Source organism: Epinephelus moara, chromosome 24, assembly GCF_006386435.1.
Source record: "Epinephelus moara isolate mb chromosome 24, YSFRI_EMoa_1.0, whole genome shotgun sequence".
Lineage (NCBI taxonomy): Eukaryota > Metazoa > Chordata > Actinopteri > Perciformes > Serranidae > Epinephelus > Epinephelus moara.
Genome location: NC_065529.1, coordinates 5,422,102 through 5,443,663, shown reverse-complemented (window position 1 = coordinate 5,443,663; position 21,562 = coordinate 5,422,102). Strand labels below are relative to the sequence as shown.

Sequence of the window (21,562 nt, the reverse complement as noted above, 5' to 3'; positions counted from 1 at the left end):
AATTTAATCACTCTTCCTTGATTTTCCATAACTAGGTCAGAGTGCTTATTTGACCTATAATTCAATTCCCAAACTTTCCCTGCCCTCTCAGAATTCCAGAAGAAATTGCATGACCAATGCTAAATGTGCCTGAATGAATTTGAGCAGAGATGCATGGTGAATGGATCTGTAACTAAGGACCACATCTGACATTCCATGTTTTGTCCCGTCAGTGCAAACATGACAGCAACACGACCCAGAGGTCTTCGTCCACACTTCTTAACTCCAGGGCCCCTCTGCTCCTCTGTACCTGCCCAGTAGCTCTTAAGTAACAGCCACTTCGGCAGTGTGGCAAGTTATTCTCAAGGAGCTCCTCCACCTGCTTCCTGAGGGCTGTTCAAATATTTACCCCCGGATAACATTTCCTCGGAGGCCGTAACCTGTGCGCTGCCGTTAATGGGTTTGTTTTGCTAATACCTATGAATGTTTGCTTTCATGGCCACTTAAATGAAGTGCTTCAAAAATGGAGCGTGCATTTCCATTCGCTTTATCCTGACAAATTAATTAGTGTGTAGAGTAACGCTGGGAGCAAACACACCCTCAGACACACGCCGGGCTGAATTACTGTAGTGTTACAGTTCATTAAGGAAAAGCTCTATTACTCAGACTTCCCTAATGCTTGCAAATAAAGAGGGTTATGAGTCGTGAGTGAAAAACAATAGTGAAATAATTTGCTTTTTTCCCCTTAATAAATTGACACAAATGAGAGACAGAGCGTCTTGTCGGTTGGCTGTTTTTGGAAAACAAAAAACAAACAAAACAAAACAATGATGTATGATTTCAAGGCTCAACATGAGAATGTGATAAAAATGTTTTCCGAGCTAAGAGACAGAAGGTGATGGGTAAGAGTGACTCCAACTGCTGTTTCCCTGGCTCTCCCGATCAACTCATCTTCCTACTTAATGAGGCACGGAAATGCTAATCTGGAGCTTAAAAGGCCTTTAATTTGCTGTCATTTACCGGCGTTAAAGTCATCACAAGCTGGATAATCTCAGCCCTCACACATCCTGAGTGTGTTTACACTGCAGAGTTTCATCTGTCCGTGGGGACTTTTGATTTAAAGATTACTCTGGGCTTTGAGATATCAAAGTCAACAGTCTGTTCTCGACAAATCCACATTTCTCTCCCCGAGGAGGTGGGAGTGGGGCTGCTCTCCTGCTTAGCTGGAGGAATATTACTTTCAAACACACAGTATGCTCATGAACAATTTTCTCCAAATTCTGTCTGTCCAGCAGGCTGCTTCTACTCAACAATGTACCACAAAAGCATACTGCTGCAAAGTCAAGATGTCCTTCTAGCAGCTTCACTCACAATGTGTGTGTTTGTGTGTGGGGGGTTCTTCTCGGCGACTCACCTGACTGCAGAATCTTAGTTGTGTCATGAATGGCCGCAGAGACCATACCAAAGTGTCTGTAAAGTGGGTAGCACAAAACCCTCCGTCCAAATGACACCAGGACATCTTGCAAGGAGCTGTATGTCTGCAAAACAGAGAACGTACAACTCAGAAAGCTATCCAGCACAAAACAGACCATGTTTTATTCAATAAGAGAAGGAAATGAAGATGCAACTGACAATAAAGGTTCGGTTTAGCCATATATTTCAGACCAAGAGTTTTTCATCTTCTCCTTTTCTTAAGGCCAGTCTGCACAGACATGGATAATTTGGTTAACTGGGATTTTCCCCTTCTTTGTTCTAAAAAAAATTTCCATCCACACAAGCACTGCTATAACAAAATCCACATCCAAACAAAAATTCCAAACACAATTGAAGCACTGTCAAAAGCATGCTAACCCAACAGGCAGCGGTATAACCGTAACCCTAAAGCCACGCAAAGATGAAAATAGAATTCCTACTAAACAGATGTGTGCCTCCAAGAACCAGTCAAGTTGCAATTTACATCCATGTCTGTCTGTCCAGACTCTTATGTAGCCATGACAGTTGACAATGCTTCAAATATGGGTGTTGCTGCAAAGAAACTACAAATTCTAAAACATGGATGCTTCACACACATCTTCAACCCAGCAGCACAGAAGATCTATACAGTTAGCACAGTTTCAAGATGGACAGTATCTGACTAAATGTCTCCCCTTCTGTTCCTGAGTTATGGCATTGAATGATGGCCAGAAAAGTTTAAAGATAAATTATATTATGATGTCCCAGTGAAATTGACCTTTGAGATTTTGGATACAAAATGTCATCACTTCATCATTTTATCCTGTTACACATTTTTGTGAAATATGGTCATAATTAGTTTTCGAATTCCTACGTTATGCCAAAAACATGTTTCTTTGAGGTCACAGTAACCTTTGAACACCAAAGTCTAAATCAGTTCATAGTTGTGGACGTTCGTGCCACATTTGAGGAAACTCCCTACAGGCCCTCTTGAGATATTGCGCTCACAAGAATGAGACAGACCAGGTCCCAGTGACCTTGACCTTTGACCATCAAAATCTGAATGGGATGGACAAACAGATGTACGTACACACAGACAACTGGAAAAAATAATGCCTCCGGCCATGGCTATCATCAGCGTAGAGGCATAAAAAAAAGCTCAATCAGAAGCCTTAAGAAAAGCTATCACCAGAAGGCTACATCGATCAGTAACCTCTGTAGCAAATTCTGAGCCTCTGTTCCTCAAGTCCTGTTAGTTGGGTTAAACCCAGCACTATCTCTCATGTACGCTATTACACCAAATGTCGCCTTATTTGTGATGCCTCCTAAAGGAGAAAAAGGCTCACACTCAAGTCTCAAGCCAAAAAGTTTTTTTCCCCGGTCTTTATGTCAACACTGAAAACAAAATTTCTGAAAATCTTGACATGGACAGAGTTCTGCAAAATATCCATTCTCAGTGACTTAAAACACAGCTGGTGTGTGGACAGAGGGCCAAAACACAAAATGCCTGTGTACATAGATATATTATGATTTCAGCCGGGACACAGGAGACACATCCCCTGCAACATTTAGAACATGTGCATTTGTCCCCCCCCAAAAACATTTAAGTGGCAGATGATTTTTGTTCTGACAAAATTAAAGACCACCACCACCAATTGGTGCATAAAAAAAAATCACCAGAATTCAGGAAATAAAGTGTCTCTCTGTTGGGGGACCCTGACCCCCCATTTCATATGTGCCCCCCTCCTCGGCATTGAAACAAAACCTACGCCCTTGCCCGTGTCTGTGTGTGTGCACAAGGCCTCAGACTGGCTCCCATTGGTGTGCATTGCAGTCGCTGGAGCACTAATTACTCCTAACAACTCCTCATTTATTGAGCTGGCAAAATAGGGGCTCACAACTCTTAAACACCTCTGCAGCCCTGGCCTGTTAATTGCTGCTTCCCTTTAATCACTGCCTTCACTCTCAAGATTTTCTCTGCACTCATGGACACACAGCCCGGAGACAGAAGCAGAGATTTTTATCTCATGTGTCTTTCTCTTCTTTTCTTTATGGCTTGTTAAGGATGTGTTGCGAGCTGAGTGCGTGTCATCCGGGATCATGCTCTCCCTTGGGCTTGTTTAGCAGGAGTGTAAATAAGGTCTGCTGCTGCAGGGGGGGAGGGGAAGGGGACTCACAGTTGCACCAGCGCAGTCGACTGAGGACACATAAACATGCAGCAGATGGAGGGAGGAGGGGGAGCGGGGATGGGGTGGGATAAGGTAATAGGGGGAAAGCGAATGTAAGGCATAAGCGAGAGGGGAGAGATAGACAGCGAGAGTGTGAAAAAGAGATAACAGAGAGGAAGCACGAAGTGAGGAAGCAGAGCTGATTTCAGCGGTGACACACAGACAGACAGGCAGTCAAAGACAGAGAGGAATCTATTGTAGATCACAAGGTGAAGGAAAGAGGAGGAGGAGGAGGCAGGGAGTCGGGGATTGAGTGAGGTGGCCTGTCAATAGGAGCTGACAGCTCTGCTGACTGACTGACGAGTAGTAAAGGGTTGCCAGGCAGGTGGAGACTGTTCTCAACTCCACTGTCACCACAGCAGGGAAAACTACAAACTCTCAAACTGTGGTCAAGGTCTGCGCAACCAAACTCCTCCAAGCAGCCTCATCAGCTTGTTTATAATCACAATGATCTGATCACAAATGGTGACCATGTGTGCGTGTCCAGCACCTAACGAGGAATTACACTTCCCCCACATGTTTTTCAATCAACCATTACTTCTGCATACTTTCAGCTACAGACACCATTCAAATGTCAAAATCTTATGCCCTGGAGTTTGAGATTTTTTAAGGGGGTTGTATGAGGTACTTATCTATAATCAGTGTATTACCTTCAGTCGATGGCAGTCGGCGCACACCCAGTTTGGAATAGCAGGCACGGGTCCTACCACAGAAGTTCAACAATACACCGCTGTGGATGGGGGTTGATATCAAAGTGTATTTTAGCCACCTTAAAAGAGGCTCATCTAACAATCAATATCACTCTAAGTGGACGCTATATTGAAGATTTTTTTCACCGCTTTACCTCGTCTTCAGACAGCCCGTTTCTGTGGCACTACATTTTCTCAACTGTTAAACTTCATTATTACTGTGCCACCACTGCCGGGTACTGTATTACTCCACAGCTCAGCTGTTTGGGTCAGACGGTCAGCAGTTTATGAAAGAGACAACAAAAACAAGTCAAAATGAGTGATCATGACAGCGACGATGAAGTGACATTCACTATGGAGATGGAAAAACCTTTACGAACCAAAGTATAGAGAAGAAGAACTTTTACAGAGGGAGAATGTACGGGGAGCAATCTCTGTGGAAACTGGAGCCCAAGAAAGACCACAAGTTACCTGGTGGTGCAGATGTGTGTACTGTAAATGATGCCGACGGACCCAAAGAGCTACTGCTGCCATGAGTGGGACTTGAAACACAACTTCAGGATCTTTCTGAATCAGAGGATGCCAGCACTTTAGATACAGTCTGCAACCTCTGCATCACCAACCATTCAGATATCCCTGTCTTACTGAACGCCAGTGTCTTGTGGACCTTATTTTATTTTTCAAAGATAAATTGTAAAAAATGTCCCAGACCAGACGGGGCTTATGAGAAATTGTCTTCAATGTTCTTGGCTCTCAGTACATGTTATTGTATGATGACTGATTATTAGACAACCAAAGTTTCATGGGCTATGTTTACCTAATCAATATATTAGTGTTGGCTGCTTGTAGAGGCAAACTAAGCTGGAATAACAGAGAGAATAGAGATGATGTCCAAATTGACTGCAACTAGCCACAGATGTCGAAGATCAATGTCAATTAACAGAATACAGTGAAATGTATGTGGTGAGTGGGGCTTTTTTTTTTGTTTCAACAGCCTGAAAAAACACAAGCATGAGCCATGTTTGAAATACTGGTAATTTACAAAAGTAAATTTCTTTTCCATCTGATCTCGCAACAGCACTTTGTGACCCAAACAGCTGAGCTGTGGAGTAATACAGAGCGTAGCCGTGGCGGCACAGTAATGCAGAGGTTTTACGGTTGAGAAAATGTAGTGCCAAAGAAAAGGGCTGTCTGATGGTGAGGTGAAAAAAATCTTAAATATAGCATCCACTTGGACTGATATTGATTTTATTAGGTATGCCTCTTTTAAGGTGGCTATGAACATTTTGATATCAACCCCCATCCACAGAAATGTACTGCTGAGCATCCCTGGTGGGACTCCTGCCTGCTATCCACACTGGGGGTGCCTCGACTGCCATCTACTGAAGGCAATACACTGATTATAATATAATCAGTGTACTTAAATATTATTTAATATTATTTAAGTACCTCATACGACCCCACTTCAAAACTCTATTTCAGCTGTCAGCATTCACACACATTTTTCTGTAGGGCATGTCAGTAATTAAATGCCAATACATAATGGGACACACACACACACACACACACACACACACCTCCTGTACAGTTAAACACATACGTATAGCAGGACTACATATGGTTCACCCATCTAGTCTAGCCAGGGTGCCATCAGCATTTGAAATCCATTGCTGAACTAAAAATCAAAACATGCACCTTAGGTAATGTATGGTGGGCCTCCCATTAACTCCTTACATCAACTTTAAATCCAGCTTTATATTAGAGGCATTGTGAGGTCAGGCGTGATCTACAATTTATAGGAACTACATCTACATGTAATCAGTATGTTTGTGTTGACAGGACACAGCTCTGAAGAGGGGCTTTATCAGGTTTATTTGCCCTAATGTGTTGATTAGGGGCTATCGCTTCCTAAGGCAATGCCCACATTATTGCAAATGCATGGTTTCCTCAACAATCCGACCTCCACACTGAGCCTCCTATAGTGCAGAAATTTGAAACACTCCAAAATATTACAAAACTATACCTGAAAACATACTATATCACAGTAATGTTAAGAAGCCATATCTCGGCAATATCTCTTTAAGCAATCATTTTGTACGTTGAGATATTGTTCTCACGATACAGGACACTGTTTCAAGAACCCGCTATACTGAGTAATCTGGATAACTCTGTTGAGTAAAATGTGAAACCTCCTTACGTCTGAAACGAAGTCTAAGGTAACGAGCTGTTCCAGGTCAGGTTTTACTCAGCAAACTGATCCAGATTACTCAGTAAAGCAGGTTCTTGGAACAGACCCCAGAAGCAAAAATGGATCTGTATCGATTTTTTTAACACTGAGGAATAAACCTGTGATTTTATCAATTTAATCAAGGATCAATGGTTAACAGATGAAATGGATACTTGTGTAGTCATCTAAAAAACGTGAAGAGCTGGTATTACAGCCTCGCAGTTGTGTGCCCTCGGCAATCAGTAAAGTTGCGGTTGCAATTTACATCCATGTCTGTCAAGACTCATATGTAGCCATGACAACTGACAATGCCTCAAATATGGAATTAGCTACATATTCTAAAACATGGATGCCTAACACACATCTTCAACCCAGCAGCACAGATGATCTACAATCAGCACAATTCCAAGGTGGGCACCCAAGATTAGTGTCATCTATTCAGTATTTAACGAAATGTCTCCCCTTCTGTTCCTGAGTTACGGCATTGAATAATGGCCAGAAAAGTGTTTTTGCAGAACATTATGATGGAACAGTGATAATGACCTTTGAGCTTTTGGATATTAAATGTCATCACTTCATAATTGGATATTTGTGTGAAATTGTGCCATAATTTGCAGATGAATTCTTGAGTTATGGCCAAAAACATGCTTTGTGAGGTTGCAGTGTACATCTTTTGCACAGCAGCAATCTCTGTCAATCGTCCTCGGAAGAGGACGACTATAATTTTGCGCCCTCCTCGAGCCATGCCCACCTCCATTTATTTTTATTTTTCACCCCTCTCTCCAGTTCTGCTGTATTAACACCAGGTTTAATATATTTTGCCTCCATCTCTCTGCCCTGCTCTACTCTACTTAAACGCTACTTAGCTCTCTCTCTACTCTACCAGTAGACTACCACATCCACTTGTTGCACAAAACGCACACAATAGTGTTTCCCCTAGGATGGAGTTGTAGCAGCGGAGGTGAAGCACACGCAGGAAAATAATTTCATGTGAAACTTTTTTGTATGCTTGCAAAGCACAGCCTGCTGGGATGTTTCTATGTATCTACTGGCACCAGAAGGGCTCTTTAGGACTAAGTACATACAGTACATGTGTGTACAGTATGAGCAGGTGAAATGTCTGTCTAGCTTACATATGAGGTGTCTCAAGATTTAGGAACATACAATTTTATTGAACATAATGAAAGTAAAAAGTCACTTGACATGCTGCTGTTTTGTGCTATGACCTATTTAAGTGCTGGAAGTTGTTATTTACGTGACAACACCTGAACGCAACACAAGCTCAGGACCAAATGAGTGCCGTGCTGCGCTGCTGTGCGAGCAGCGTGTCTGTCTGTGCGTAACAGCAGTCTGTTGATGGTTATTTACACACTGTCCATAACAATAACTATGTCAGCTGACAAACTGCGCTGTGCTCGGGTCTGGTTTGTTCAGGAAAATGCGGCCCGAGCCACACTCTAGCGTGCTCACCTGTGTGTGTGGCGTAACTCCGCCGTGCGCGATACAGAGAGCAGAGGAGAATTGTCAACGCGTGACCATGTAGAGACAGAAATGACACGATGGCATAACACGATAAATAGTATATTATTATGTTATTATATGAAGCGTCCGTCGCGCAAAATAATATGACTTTAGTTTATGAAAAGATAAGACGGAGCCCTTTCCTCTCCTCTTATATGCTTTACTCACAAGTGTGTGAATTGACCTGGATATGAAGCGTCGGTAGCGCCAAATAATAACTAAGAAAAGAAAACCAGTAGCAGCGGTCATATTTCAGCAGTGGCGGTGCACCACTGCTAGCTGCATATATGGGAAACACTGCATGGCATGCTGTTTTCTCTCAGTGTCCGATAGCTGGCGGTCAAGCTAACACAAGCTAATCATTCAAGCGCAGTTCAATTGTGCATTTCTGTTGCACATTCACCCACACTCATTTGGATATGAGGCTGTTACGGACACCTAAACAACATGTGCTTGGAAGTAGTGTGGGTTGAAACCTTATTTTTATACAGTCTATGGTTGAAACCCTGTCCCTGTCCCTGTGTCTGTGTGTGTGTGTGTGTGTACATGCTGTTTTTAGACCCTCCCCACTCAGCTCTTATTGGCCAGCTGAGTTTGATAACACTATACTATTGGTGGAACTACCCACGTGCTTCGCTGAAAATCAGAAGATGATTCGTTAAATGCTAACTTATGCCAAGTTGTTGCCACAAAAATAAATAAATAAATACTAGAAATGTCCGTCAAGGCTGAAATCCAGCGCCACGCCGGAGTACTTTAAGCCCTGGAGATATCATGTTCATGAGTGAATTTTGAGCTTTGACGACCAAAATCGAATCAGTTCATCCTTCAGTTGAAGTGGATGTTTGTGCCAGCTTTGAGAAAATTTGTGTTCTGGAGATATCGGGTTTATGAGGGTGGGATGCACAGTCAAACAAGCTAAGAATCTGGATGACTTGTTGGACAAGAGACACGAGAGGCTGGACTCGGTGATCGATTCGCTGTTGATGACTCTCTGTGGGTCCGCAGGATCTGTGGCAGACTAATTCGTCAGCCAAGTGGCCAATCCTACCATGAGGAGTTCAACCTCCACAAAGAGCCCACGTAGGATGAATGGAGGGATGGATGGACAACCTTAAAAAAATAATGCCTCTGACCATGGCTGTCACTGGCGTGGAGGCATAAAAATGTTACCATGAGACCACCTGAACTGTGTTGGATTATACAGAAATGCTAAAAATAGGTGATAATGGAGAGCAGGAAACAACAGAGTAAGGGTGTAAACACAGTAACTGTTATTTGTCTGTCACAATGGAGTATCCTTTCAACCACTTGCCCTAGATGCAGCCATCATCAGCCCCAGGAAGAGGCAGAGATTTAACTGTTTCCTGCTGTTCTGGCATGTCAATGTGAAAAGCAAAAGAACATTTTCTGAAAATACCAGTGTGAATTGAACCCACATTGACACAAAACCTTTTTAAAAATATCCTAATATTGTGGACGTCGACTAAGATTTTAGACAGCATCAAAAAACTCCAATTTCTACTGCCATTCACACACCCTACACACTCAAGTGATTGTCTAGTGGCAGGTTGTGAGCAGACAGACCACACACACATCCCCCCTATCATTTTCTCTTTGAATTGGGAACACCTGTTACTGCTGTTGTACAGGACTCCGGTAATGTGCCAAGTCCAGCGATTAACAACTCCCTGTAGATCCCACTGAACGGATGGAGCCTGGACCCAGACTGTTAACTTCAGATATCAGTCATGGAGCTGTCTCTACTGTGTCTTCAAACATTGATGCAACTGTCACCATATGTATTTACACAAAGTGAAACCATGTGTGTATGTGTGAAAGTCGCACAGACACATTCACACATCAATATTCACCTCAAGACTCTCTCTCCTCATTTTATGACACATCCAACCTGTAATACATCCAACCTACCTGCCAGTCAAAACAAGTTTGCTGAATGGCTGCTGCTGAGCCATGATCAGAGGCAACCATAAGTCTAAGAACTACAAGAGGGTAATAAAAGAAGAGGCGGTACCACTGTTTTGTCTTCTGACATTCTTTGTCACATTCACACTGTTGCTATTTTAAAGAATAATGCTTCAATGTACTCACAATGTTCTCAAAAAGTTTCTTTCAAAGTCTGAAATACAAAATGTCAGCATAGGGTAGATTTGTCCTTTCTTGTTTAAACAACTTTTCTACTTATAGAAAAGATACACTTATGTTAGCAGTTCCTCACCAACCGAACTTGAAGAAGAAAAGAATTGACTCTGTGAGAATGTCAGCATTACTGATACAGAGCAAACGTCTGAACTTTGTTTTATCTTCTGTCTGACTAGGACACAATTCAGTGGAAACTATGCCTTGCTCCCGCCATGATCTGTCTCTATAGTTGCCCCCTTTTCTGACAAATAAGCATTTATCTGTGCTGACTAGTAAAAACTAAGATTGGTGAAAGTATCAATACCTGATACCTTTTTGATACCACGTGTTTAAAACGAGATGATCTCGAATTAATTTTACCATCACTAGTATCAAAAGTACCAAAGATATATAACACAGATCTCCAATCAGATTTTTACAGAAGAGGATTAGGGCCACTGTGGAAAAAAAAAAGTGAGTTCTGACTTTTTTCTCAGAATAAGTCAGAACTCACTTTTTTTTCCCCACAGTGGCCCTAATCCTCTTCCGTAGATTTTCATCCCAAGGCGGCACTGATGAAACAACTGGGAAGAAAATCAACTCGTCCTCAACCTGTTGCTGTGACAGCATTCTCTTCCGCAACGAACCCACCACACAAACTGGCTGTGTGTTAACTGACTTTTCTGTACCAGTACAAGCCCCCAGGAAAAGCAACATGCTTTGAAGCTAATTTTACATGGTGGCCAAACGTGGAATTACAACGTCCAGGCCTGTCACGTGATGCCATGAGGCCAAAAAAACTTTTTCCCATTGACCTATATTGTGAAAGAGATGTCTGTAAATCAATAAATACATTTTTGAGCATCACAACCCTTTCTGGATTTTATCCATTCGGCACCACTGAGCAACTTTCATAGGAATGGAAGGGGATATGCCTCCAACGCCATATCCAATTTTCTTTATACATCCATGTACCAGTACTGTGTGCAGGTTGTTAATAAAAAACAACAACATATATGTCATATTTTGTGTGCCTAGGACTTTTTTTTTTCTCTTTGCCATGGTATCGAAAGAAGTACCAAATATTGTTTTTTTTATACTAGTATTGTATTGAAGTTTTAAATTCTAGTATTGTGACAACCCTAGTTGAAAATATGGATGGGAAAGAAAAATAACTTCATTTGGTCCTTTTTTCATTTCAGTAATTGCTAAATTAGAACAGCAATTGATTCTCCACACGCGGTTGCCTGGTGAGAGGCAGCAGCGTGCCAGCTCTCTCACAGCAGGTTGGCAACATGACCTGCCAACATGTACTCTGAATACACATCTACAACTTGATGGAAACCAGTTCCATCTGTAAATGGGTCTCGCACTTAGCTACCCATACACACTTTCAAAAGCATGAGTGGTTAAGGCTGCCAGTCAGCTGCATGATAAAACAGGAAAAAATAATAAGAGGCGGCAAAATAACAAGGTCAAAGCAGAGATATAAAGAGGGGCAGATCCACACAGTGCAGCATGAATTTAAAAAGTACTCTACTAATTTAGCATCAGACAATGGATACGCATGGACACTTTGTCGAAATAAAAAAAAGGATCAACATCGATGCAGCAGAACCAGAAATACTGTTGTGTTTACGTCCACATTTACCTCTTCCTTGTCTCAACCTGACACCTACATTAACCACAATGCAACTTGAACGCTGACAGTTCTGTCAGAGATTCGGGTGTGTTATGCTGATGGCGCCTGATGTAACCTGTAGACAGCATCAAGCAGAGATGAGCAGTGGGCTGCAAAAGTCTGGTAAGCTCACTGTCTAACTCCACAGCCCCAGATTTTTTTTTCCTCCTTTTTTTTTAAACTTGTGGTCTCTAGACCCAACGGACACCGCCTCAAGTGACATCACTTATCAGACTTCACCCAGCTGCCTCTGGAGCCACAAAAGGCTTTACACAACTTGTTTCATATGTGCAACAGTTTTCTTAAGACTTGTAAACAGACTTTGATGTGCAAAATCTGAGGAGGGCTAGTCTTTCACTAGCACTCTGGCACATTTAAAGTTATGTTTAACTAGTGTGCATATTAAATAAACAACTACATTTGTCAGAGTGAATCATTCACTGCAGCTCACCTCATTTCTTTGAGCTAAAACTGACTCACCTCCAGCCAGCAGAGAGTTCCACTGAGTTTTCTGATAGTCCATGGAGACTCTACCTGCAGGGAACAAGGAGACCACTTATAAACTCAACAATAACAGACAGGAAATACTACAACACTATACAGTACAATGAATTCTGCTTAGACAAAAGCATCTAGACGCACAGTAAAAATCTGGCAACAAACACTTTGAAATGAACTCGAGGACCTGTTCTAAACTCTCAGCAAATTATAATTTCCTGTATGGGAATTAAAATGTTCACACAGTAGATTTTGTTTTTATAGCTGGGCTTTATTTTAACATTCTACTGTATCAAATATCACTAGTATTTCATTCACACATGCTATGAACGGTCTTTAACAATGAAATCAGCCCCGTTCACCTTGCCATTCTGCAGCTACCTTGGAGGAGTGACACAAAGAGGCCTGGACTGAGCTCTCGGATCTGCTCGTAATCTCTTAAGGCTCTGAATGAAATGGAAGGGGGTCTAAAGGATTTGAGGATAGAGGGCTTTGTCATCCAAGGCTAAGTGCTGCTCATGAGGAGCTGCCTCTTCACACATACATACACACACACACACACACACACACACACACGCTCTCACTTACGTTGTGCTCTCCCTCTGTAGAGCGCACTTCATAGGCATAAGCCAGCAGGATGTCCACGAGACTGAGCCACACTTGGTAACGAGACGTCTTGTCCAGCAGGTAGGAGTGGTTGGTGAATTTTCTCAGCTGCTCCTTCTCGTCATCCGTGAATGATACAGCTGCACGAGAACAAAGATTTTACAGTTAAGTATTTCATTTCAAATCATCCTTAGTCTTTGGTGTATATTCTAAAGGACTGAGACACTGAACTGCAGAAGAACCCAGCAGTGGGTGTAAGAGGCAGTGGTGGTGGTCAGGTTGAGGAGGAGTTGCCTACACTGCTTTAGTTTGCTACAAAAGCTCCTCATAATGACAGAGGAAGTGTATGACTTTACAGACTCTACACACCACCAAAGCATCATCACTTAAGCATGCTCAAAGCACCGTCTATCAAGATAAAAGGCTTAATGTTTCATTATGGCACTGCTGTGATAAAAACAGCTTAATAAGGTGGGTTTAGTGTCCAACGTTTTTAAACCTATTGCGGGCAACTTCTATGAAAGTAACATTCTGTCATATTTGCTGAGACTGTCACTGTATCCACACAGTAGAACATGTGACAGGTAGTCTATGAAAAAAATCATGTTCCTTTGCTTCCTCTTAGTGCTTCTAATGGCATTTGCTGAAATCTACCATGGCTAAAGGAAAACAACCAATTAGAGCTGAGGAATCTCTAACACAGCTGTCAATCATGTCAATCACTGCTGGTTAACTGCGGTCAAACTGTCAAACTAGGCAGCACTGATAAAATACGAATCAAGATTCTCTGACTGCATTGCCTATTTCTCGCCTCGGATGTTTTCAGAAACATATTTTAGTGTACTGTTTAGCTGTAACATGAGAAGGGTTTCACAGAACAGCTGACTAGTCGACTACCAAAATCTTTAGTCAACACTGTGCATTTTTGTCGACTAATCGTTCATCTGTGGGTGCAATTGAATAGACGTGGCAATACATCTATAGCAGTTATGCAGCTGGGGGAGCTATGGCTAGACAAGACACAGGGAAACTTCTGCTAGTCTCGAGGAGCTGCAGCATTTCTTAGTGCACAAACTGTGAACTCTTTCATACATTCACTTGATATCTTCAATGCTAAACTTAAACTCTCCTCCACTCTCATTCCTTCGCCGTCACTCTATTTTGCTCTGCCACACACTCCTTATACACACGCTACATACATACTAGCTCCAATATTCTCCAAATGACCTATGCTACCCTTACATTTGTTTGAACAATAATTTTCAACATTATGCCATGTTAAATAAACAGAATTTAGGGTATTAGGAGAAGGAAAGACTCCCAATATTCCTACAAGAAAGCATTTGCTTTGTTACTGCAGTCAAACAGAATCTCCAGCTCAGACAAGTCTGCTGGGGGTTCAATCCAATTCAGCAAATGCCATTAGAAGCACTAGAGGAGGCAGATGAACATGATTTTTGAACAGATTATCTGTTGCCCATACTTCTGTCAGGATATAGTGACTGTTTCAGCACATATGAAAAAAGTTATTTTTTAGAAAAGTTACCAACTGGAGCTTCAAATGTCACTCGATTTGATAATTGCCATGATCACAGCATGTGTATGCCTGAAATTTATGAGCCGGCTAAGTTTGAAAATGCACAGTTGTCTCAGTTTTGCCCTTCAGCCCACAATTAGCCAGTGATTTCACATCCAAAGCTGAAAACACCAACCTCCTGTCTAAAGTGACTTAATGAAAACAACACCTCTGGAAAACAATGACGTATGGTGTAGGGTTAAACGCTCTGGACTGAGATTCTGGTATTTCCTGTGAACTCACCAAAATCTGTGGGAAGCCTGGATTTTGTAGTTTGTGTGTGCATGTCTATCTAGAAGTGCCTGTGTAATCACAAACTAAAAAGCACTGTATGCAATGAAACAGACGTCTTCTCCGAATCTCATAGATGTTATCAGACCATGAAATGCAATTATTATGATAATATATCGGGATCGACTGTCCAGCTGCAGGTCATTTTCATTCTGAAAAAGCAGCTTACAGTCCAGCTATTTGGCAAAACATTGTTTGGAACAAGTGTGAACAAAGTGCAGGGCAAAAGGTGAAAAAATGTTTAATCACTCTTGCAGGATAGAGGCTCCGTTCCAAAATCACTGTGCAGTGTGGCTTTCTACAAGTGTTGCAATGCACACAATGTGGATGCACAAACAAACTAGGTTTTCAAAAGTTGTATGTATTTTCCAGTAACCTCTGCCTCAGGTTCACACTCTTTCACTTATTCACACCCGTTAGGCGACGGCATGGACCGCTGTTCTGGATCAGTTGGGGGCAAAGTGCCTTGCTGAAGCGCAACATGACAGAAGTTGATGGGGAGCAGAGAGAAAATAGGCCAAATAGGCCGACATTCAATTAGGAAAATTAGTAAAGCCAATCCAATTTAGACGTGTATGACAACTGAACAGCTAGAAATCTTAAGTTTCATCATATGAAAATATCTCAAAACCTCTGCTTCCCTGCTCTCCGCAAATTCACTAACTGTTGCCTTTTGAGAGAGACATCTGCTTAATGGGGATCTGTGGCAAGCCTAATGGGGCGACACAAACAGACTTCAATCCCATTTAAGCTATCTCGTTCAGTATTGAGAGGCGTGCTGAATGTCTGCAGGAACATGCTGTAACTCAACTGTTTTTTTCTCGTTCTCCCAGCAGCTTATAAAGCAGCTGAAAGCAATTCCTCTCTCTGCAAGAGGAGAGGAGAGTCCCTGCACTGAGCTCCTGATGTGCAAGAAGCGCTGCTGTGTATTGGATAGAGCACATACAAATACACAAACTCACACGCACAGGCACACTCAATATATATATATATATATATCTAAACACACACACACTCACACACGCAGTGCTTCAGAATGATCTCCCTGGCTGCAGTGGGAACTTGGCACTGCTGAGAAGGAGATTCCTGCTGCATTACATCAGGCTTTAGTTCCCTGCAGGCGCTACCTGAGTCCCTCGTCAGTGCAGCTGCAGCGGGAGAGCCTCGACTGAGCAGAACACACACAGACAGACACAAAGACCCACGTGCACGTGCACCCACATCTGCACAACCGCTTCTTCAAACATTTGCGAGACACACACATTGAGAGAAAATTTAACAGACTAACTTGCAGCGATGCAAGCGACAGATATGCAAACAAATTGCCAGGATGCACAGGCACTTGAGGAATAACATATAAGAGCAAAGATGTATCTAGAACACAAATGTTGACATAGCACAGTGTCTCTAAAAGTGTTTTTGTGGATCTTCATTTACACAAGAATAATCCTGGAGATTTTCTGTGGATATAAGTGCCGTCTGTTCTGAAGAAAGATGTTGCACAATACACACAGATTGCAATTAAAAACAGATATTCACAGCAACTTAATACAAAAGCTAAAAAGCAACAGAGCACCAACACTCTTGCAAGTTGGACCCAGCAGCCTCATGATGCCAGTATATCACCCATTAATTCTGCAGCCAAACCAGTGAGGTGAGGTTAGCAGACTTGATAGATTTACCCGACACCACATCCATTCATCTCCTCTCTGGAGCCAATCCCTTCTAATGGGCATTAGCACGCAGTGAATGAGGGCCTCTGCTGATTGCAAATTAATTTCTGACCTAATTCCTCCAGTTGGAATGGCAGCCTGGCTCTTCGCTGCTCTCTACAGGTCCAGATGGCCTGATGGCATGGTGTAAATATGCTTTGTCAAAATACTGCTGAGGGTTGGAAAACCATTCCAGAATCTCACAAATGCAAGAGGTCAACACGTGACCCTGGATGGCAGATATGGTTAATTTTGTGCATGCACACACTGTGATCATGGCAATTATCAAATCAACGAGATGTTTACAGCTGCAATTGGTAACTTTTATAACAATAACTTGTCATATTTACTGAAAATGTCACTATATCCACACAGTAGTACACGATACAGACAATCTGCATTAGAAAATAATGTCCCTCCTCCTCTTAGTGCTTTTAATGGCATAGAATTCACTGCAGCTGAATAAAAACAACCAATCAGTCAAGGAGTCTCTAACACAGCTGTCAATCATGTCAATCACTGCTTGTCAACTGCGGTCAAACTGTCAAACTAGACAGCACTGATCAAAAATAAATCAAGATTCCGTTACTACCTTGCATATTTCTCACCTCAAATGTTCTCAGACACATCTGTTTGTGTACTGTTTAGCTGTAAAATAAGACAGCTGGCACTGGCCAGTGGGCAGTGCTTGATTTTGGCTGTGCCTAAAACTTTCTCATTTTACAGCTAAACAGTACACCAAAATATGTTTCTGAAAACATCTGAGGCGAGAAACAGGCAATGCAGTGACAGAATCTTGATTCATATCTGATCAGTGCTGCCTAGTTTGACAGTTTGACCGCAGTTCATGAGGTGTAATTGACATGACTGATAGCTGTGTCAGAGACTCCTTGGCTCTGATAGGTTACTTTTCATGATTCTTGCAAATGAGGAGGCAGAGGAGCATGATTGTCTTTACAGATCATCTGCCTCATGTACTACTGTCAGGATAAAGTCACAGTTGGAAATTTTTCTTTGACATATTTGCTAAAAAAGTTAACCTACTGTAGCTTGAAATGACATTTAATGAATGATAAAGGAATAATCCTGCATCAAAATTGCAACTGTGATTGATTTATTGTAGTTATCCAAATGGTTAATTGTCAGTATTAGAAATATACAGCCTATTAAAAAACAAATTATATGGGGTTCTGTTAAGGTTAAAAACAAAGGTTAAAGGTGTAAAGGTCAAAAACATCCCTTGCCCTATCTCACCAGGTCTTGTTACTCTTCCTTACTCCCTAAGGAAACAGCTGGAGGTGCAGTGGATTCTGATGGAAATGCCATCAGATGCACTACAAGGAGGAGGAGGAATATGATTATTTTTCCACAGATCATCTGTCTCAAGTACTACTGTGTGGATTTAGTGACAGTTTCAGCATACATGACAAAAAGTTATTTAAAAGTTACCAACTACAGCTTTAATGAGTCAGTCTGCTCAAAGTGTAAGCTCTGTGTAGTGGCACTATCTGACTCGGTCAAAGGTCAGACTTCTAAACCCAGCCATAACAAAGTGCAGCAGGTAGAGAGAGACTGAGCTGTCAGGATCATTTAGCCTGGACCCGTGTGTAAATGCAGGCCTGCAGTGGACAGCTGTGGCCTGTCAGTGTGCTGGCCCTGACACTGGAGAGCACAGAGGGGCCAGTTTCTACTTCATTAGCACTTGTGTCCACATCCATCTGTCAGGTGACATATATATCAGACTTAGCAGAAAGGAAAGGGGGGAAAAAGTCTAAAGACCCACATGGAGGAGTAGTAGTCGCCATTTTAAGTATACGACAAACAGTTAAAATCATGAGCATGCTTTCCAGATTTGCTGGCGAGCCGCTTAAATCTCCTGACCGACGCCATTCTTCACACTCAGCTGAGGCTAATGCTATTCGACCTGTCAATCAAGCCATTAAGTTTAATTTGGCCCATTTATCTACGCCTGGGCTCCCGACTGAGGCACTCTGTCTTAGAATGCAGAATTAGGCGAGGGAGCCGGCCGGGCTACAGAGAGCAGTAATATTCATTGGAGGCTAAACTTCAGGCTGCGGCTAATGGCCTTTGCACTGCTGACTGATGGCTGCTCATCAGCGACGGGGCCCCTTCACGCTGGTGGAAAACGCAACCAGCAGCACTCCCTCCTGCGATAATGCTATCTGTTTAATCTAAATCCTCTCTCAAGAGTACGACACCCATGCACTACACATAAGCTGTGGCTATGAGCCACGCGCCTGCTTAAACAGTGGAAGTGCGGGAATTAGCAGGCTGTTAGAGGAGCCGGATGGTACAATTAAATAGTCTCTCGCAGTGCCGAGGCTTCGTGAACCATCGCTCCTGTGCGAGAGGCTGAATGGAGTAATGAGGCTGGGAGGCTGCAGCCAACAAGCAGCACGTCTCAATCTAAGCAAATGAGCCGTTGATTTGAAATGGATGGGAACTGATTGCAAAAAGAAACCCAGACTTTAGAAAAAAAAGACACTGAAGATGCAGGAAGGTAGAGAAACTCGCCTTTTTTGGGGGGAGTTGTCACATTTTAACTCAGCAGATGTTCTTGTTAAAATTGGTCAGCATGCAGCAGAGAGATGTAGTGATTAGGGAAGGTCCAAGTTCAATCTCTCATAATGGGAAGTGTTTTTCCTGTTGAAGAGCCCTGAGGCACTTTGGCAGGGAGTGCAGCTCTGTTGCTTTCTCGCTGACCTTCCTTCTAGAAAAGGCCAGTGAAAAGACTCATGTGTCCTTTGGGGATTAATATATTGTCAGAGAACAATGTGAGTGCCTTGCAGGCATGAAATCCCTGCCAACAGATTCTCGTTTGGAGCTCTGCATATAAACTATTTCAAGTAACAATAATGCCAATGGAAGTTTTAGAATAGTCCTGCTGGGTGTAGTGGAAATGGTAAACAAGAGTGTTTTAATTTGGTCAAATAACTTCAAACAATGCATGATTGCCCTCTCAATGTTTGAAACTTTACGCCACCTTCTGGTAGCCTTTGGTCACTACTTTGTTGGTTCCTTTTAACTGCTTGAAACACTCAAATGATTCTCATGTATAACGCATCACACTGCAAACACAGATTTCATTTTGTCTGGTTTTTATATAGAATCTTTATCTTATCTTTGATGTGTTTATTGTAAAAACTCTGTTCGCTGGAATCATTTTATTAAAAAGAAGAAAATTTGTGTTACTGTTTTTTGAAAGCAGCTAAATATTAGATTGATCTGAGCAGCACAAATCAGTTTAAAGGTCTGTAGATCACATTTTTCAAAATGTTTTAAAGGGATGACCTTACCAGCTTCTCCCTCCTGCTCTGTAGAGGGACTCAGCTTCGCCCACCACGGCCTAAATTTCAACAGCCCCTTGATCTCATCATCTTCAAACAGATCAGCCCTGAAACAACACGCAGACATTAGCAGACAGCACGGAACGAAAAGTGATGTTTTAGGAAGTCAGAGGTTTTCACTTTGATAAACTCACAGGTAATGGTCAGGAGAAAAAGCAGATGCCTCTGCGTCCAGCCGGGCCTGCCTCCTCTCTGCTGCTGTCGTTCCCTCTGGGTTCTTGACATCAATCACATCGCTCAGTTCCTCCTGTCAGGAAAATCCCAACAAAAAAATTTGCAATGTCACCTTAACTTTTTGTATGATTCTTTTTAGCAACTTTTTCTGATTATATTTAGAACAGATGTACGGACTTCACTGATGAGGTGATAATCCTGATCTTTAACCTCACCTGTAACCTTGCAAACACTCCTGACCTCTGGTTGCCAAAGCCATATTTCTGCAGGGCGCTCAGCTCCTCCTCAGAGCTCTCCTTGTACACCTCCTGCTCCACCTGCCAGTCAAATTCTTCTTCATCTTCATCATCTACCGCCCCTTCACTGCATCCTTTGGAAATATGAAGAAGTTATTGAAAGTTCTAGCTTAATTGAATTATTATTTAAATCTAATTAAACTGCTGTACAGATCTGACCCACCTGTGCTTAAGTCCTCTATCAGTGGTTTTGCTGAACGGGAGCCTTTTGGGGCGAGGAGACTTGTCAGCATCTGAAGTCCTTCAAAGTGCTCTCCAGCTGTTTCCTTGGGGACCCAAACAGTGACGAGACCTGGCGAGACAGGGCATGAAGCAAGGGACGCTTTTTAACCATTACAGAGCTCCTTTTCAGTGACATCACTCCACATAATTCAGACGTCTATGATTTCTAGTACTAAAACGACAAACCAGTTGACAGAGAGTTTAAGTTTTAACTAACAGATATCACCATGAAACTTCCCCAGTTGATGACTTACATTAAGACAATCATTTTTTTATTAAAAGACTTTTAAATGTTATGTTTAAATATACAAATAAAGTGCTGTCTGATTAAATATGCAGTAATTTGCATATATACAGAGCAGAAATCTGAACAACATTTTTGTTTAATTTTGTTGACATCTTTTAGAGTCAAAGGTTTTACAGAGGGGATTTGGACATCTCCTTTTACCACTCCATAAATCAAAACATACTGTCAACAGCTGTTAAAAAAATCATTGTTTGCCACGTTATTAGGAATATTACTGTATATAAATCAGGCTATAAATGATACATAAACCAATCCCTATGTAAAAACCTTCAGAATATAGATAGGAAAAACTGGGAAGTTTAGTAGAGCTTAGATTCTCTGCCCGAGCCTGAGCCCGGCCCGACCCGCGGGCCCAGGCCGGGTTGGACCGGGAGCCCCCCTCCCTCTGACGGGCCCAGGCCGGACCTGGTCAGATATGACGTTTTTTTTTTTTTTAAAGCTATGATTTGATAATGTTATAGGCTATGTATTGTAGCGACCCTGCAGTAAATGTTCTGTTATAATGTCTATGTTCTGTGAGTTAATGGCATGTTTGGAACTGAATGAGTGTGACAGGGATGAGGAGGGCTGTGTGAGTGCGCGTGCTGGTGTGT

The 21,562-nt window shown here is 42.2% G+C and overlaps 1 protein-coding gene across 2 annotated transcripts in view; it reads right to left on the bottom strand.

Annotated features, from left to right (window-relative positions):
- The window catches only part of shq1 (SHQ1, H/ACA ribonucleoprotein assembly factor), a 57,721-nt gene that overhangs the window by 20,596 nt on the left and 15,563 nt on the right, over positions 1-21,562 (bottom strand). For both annotated transcript variants that reach the window (XM_050038844.1, XM_050038846.1), the window contains exons 4-10: positions 20,604-20,732; positions 20,360-20,514; positions 20,105-20,217; positions 19,920-20,017; positions 13,006-13,163; positions 12,400-12,453; positions 1,394-1,517 (exon numbers count right to left, since the gene is read on the bottom strand). In XM_050038844.1, coding sequence (XP_049894801.1) covers positions 1,394-1,517; positions 12,400-12,453; positions 13,006-13,163; positions 19,920-20,017; positions 20,105-20,217; positions 20,360-20,514; positions 20,604-20,732 — 831 coding nt within the window. The remainder of the gene's footprint in view (positions 1-1,393; positions 1,518-12,399; positions 12,454-13,005; positions 13,164-19,919; positions 20,018-20,104; positions 20,218-20,359; positions 20,515-20,603; positions 20,733-21,562) is intronic.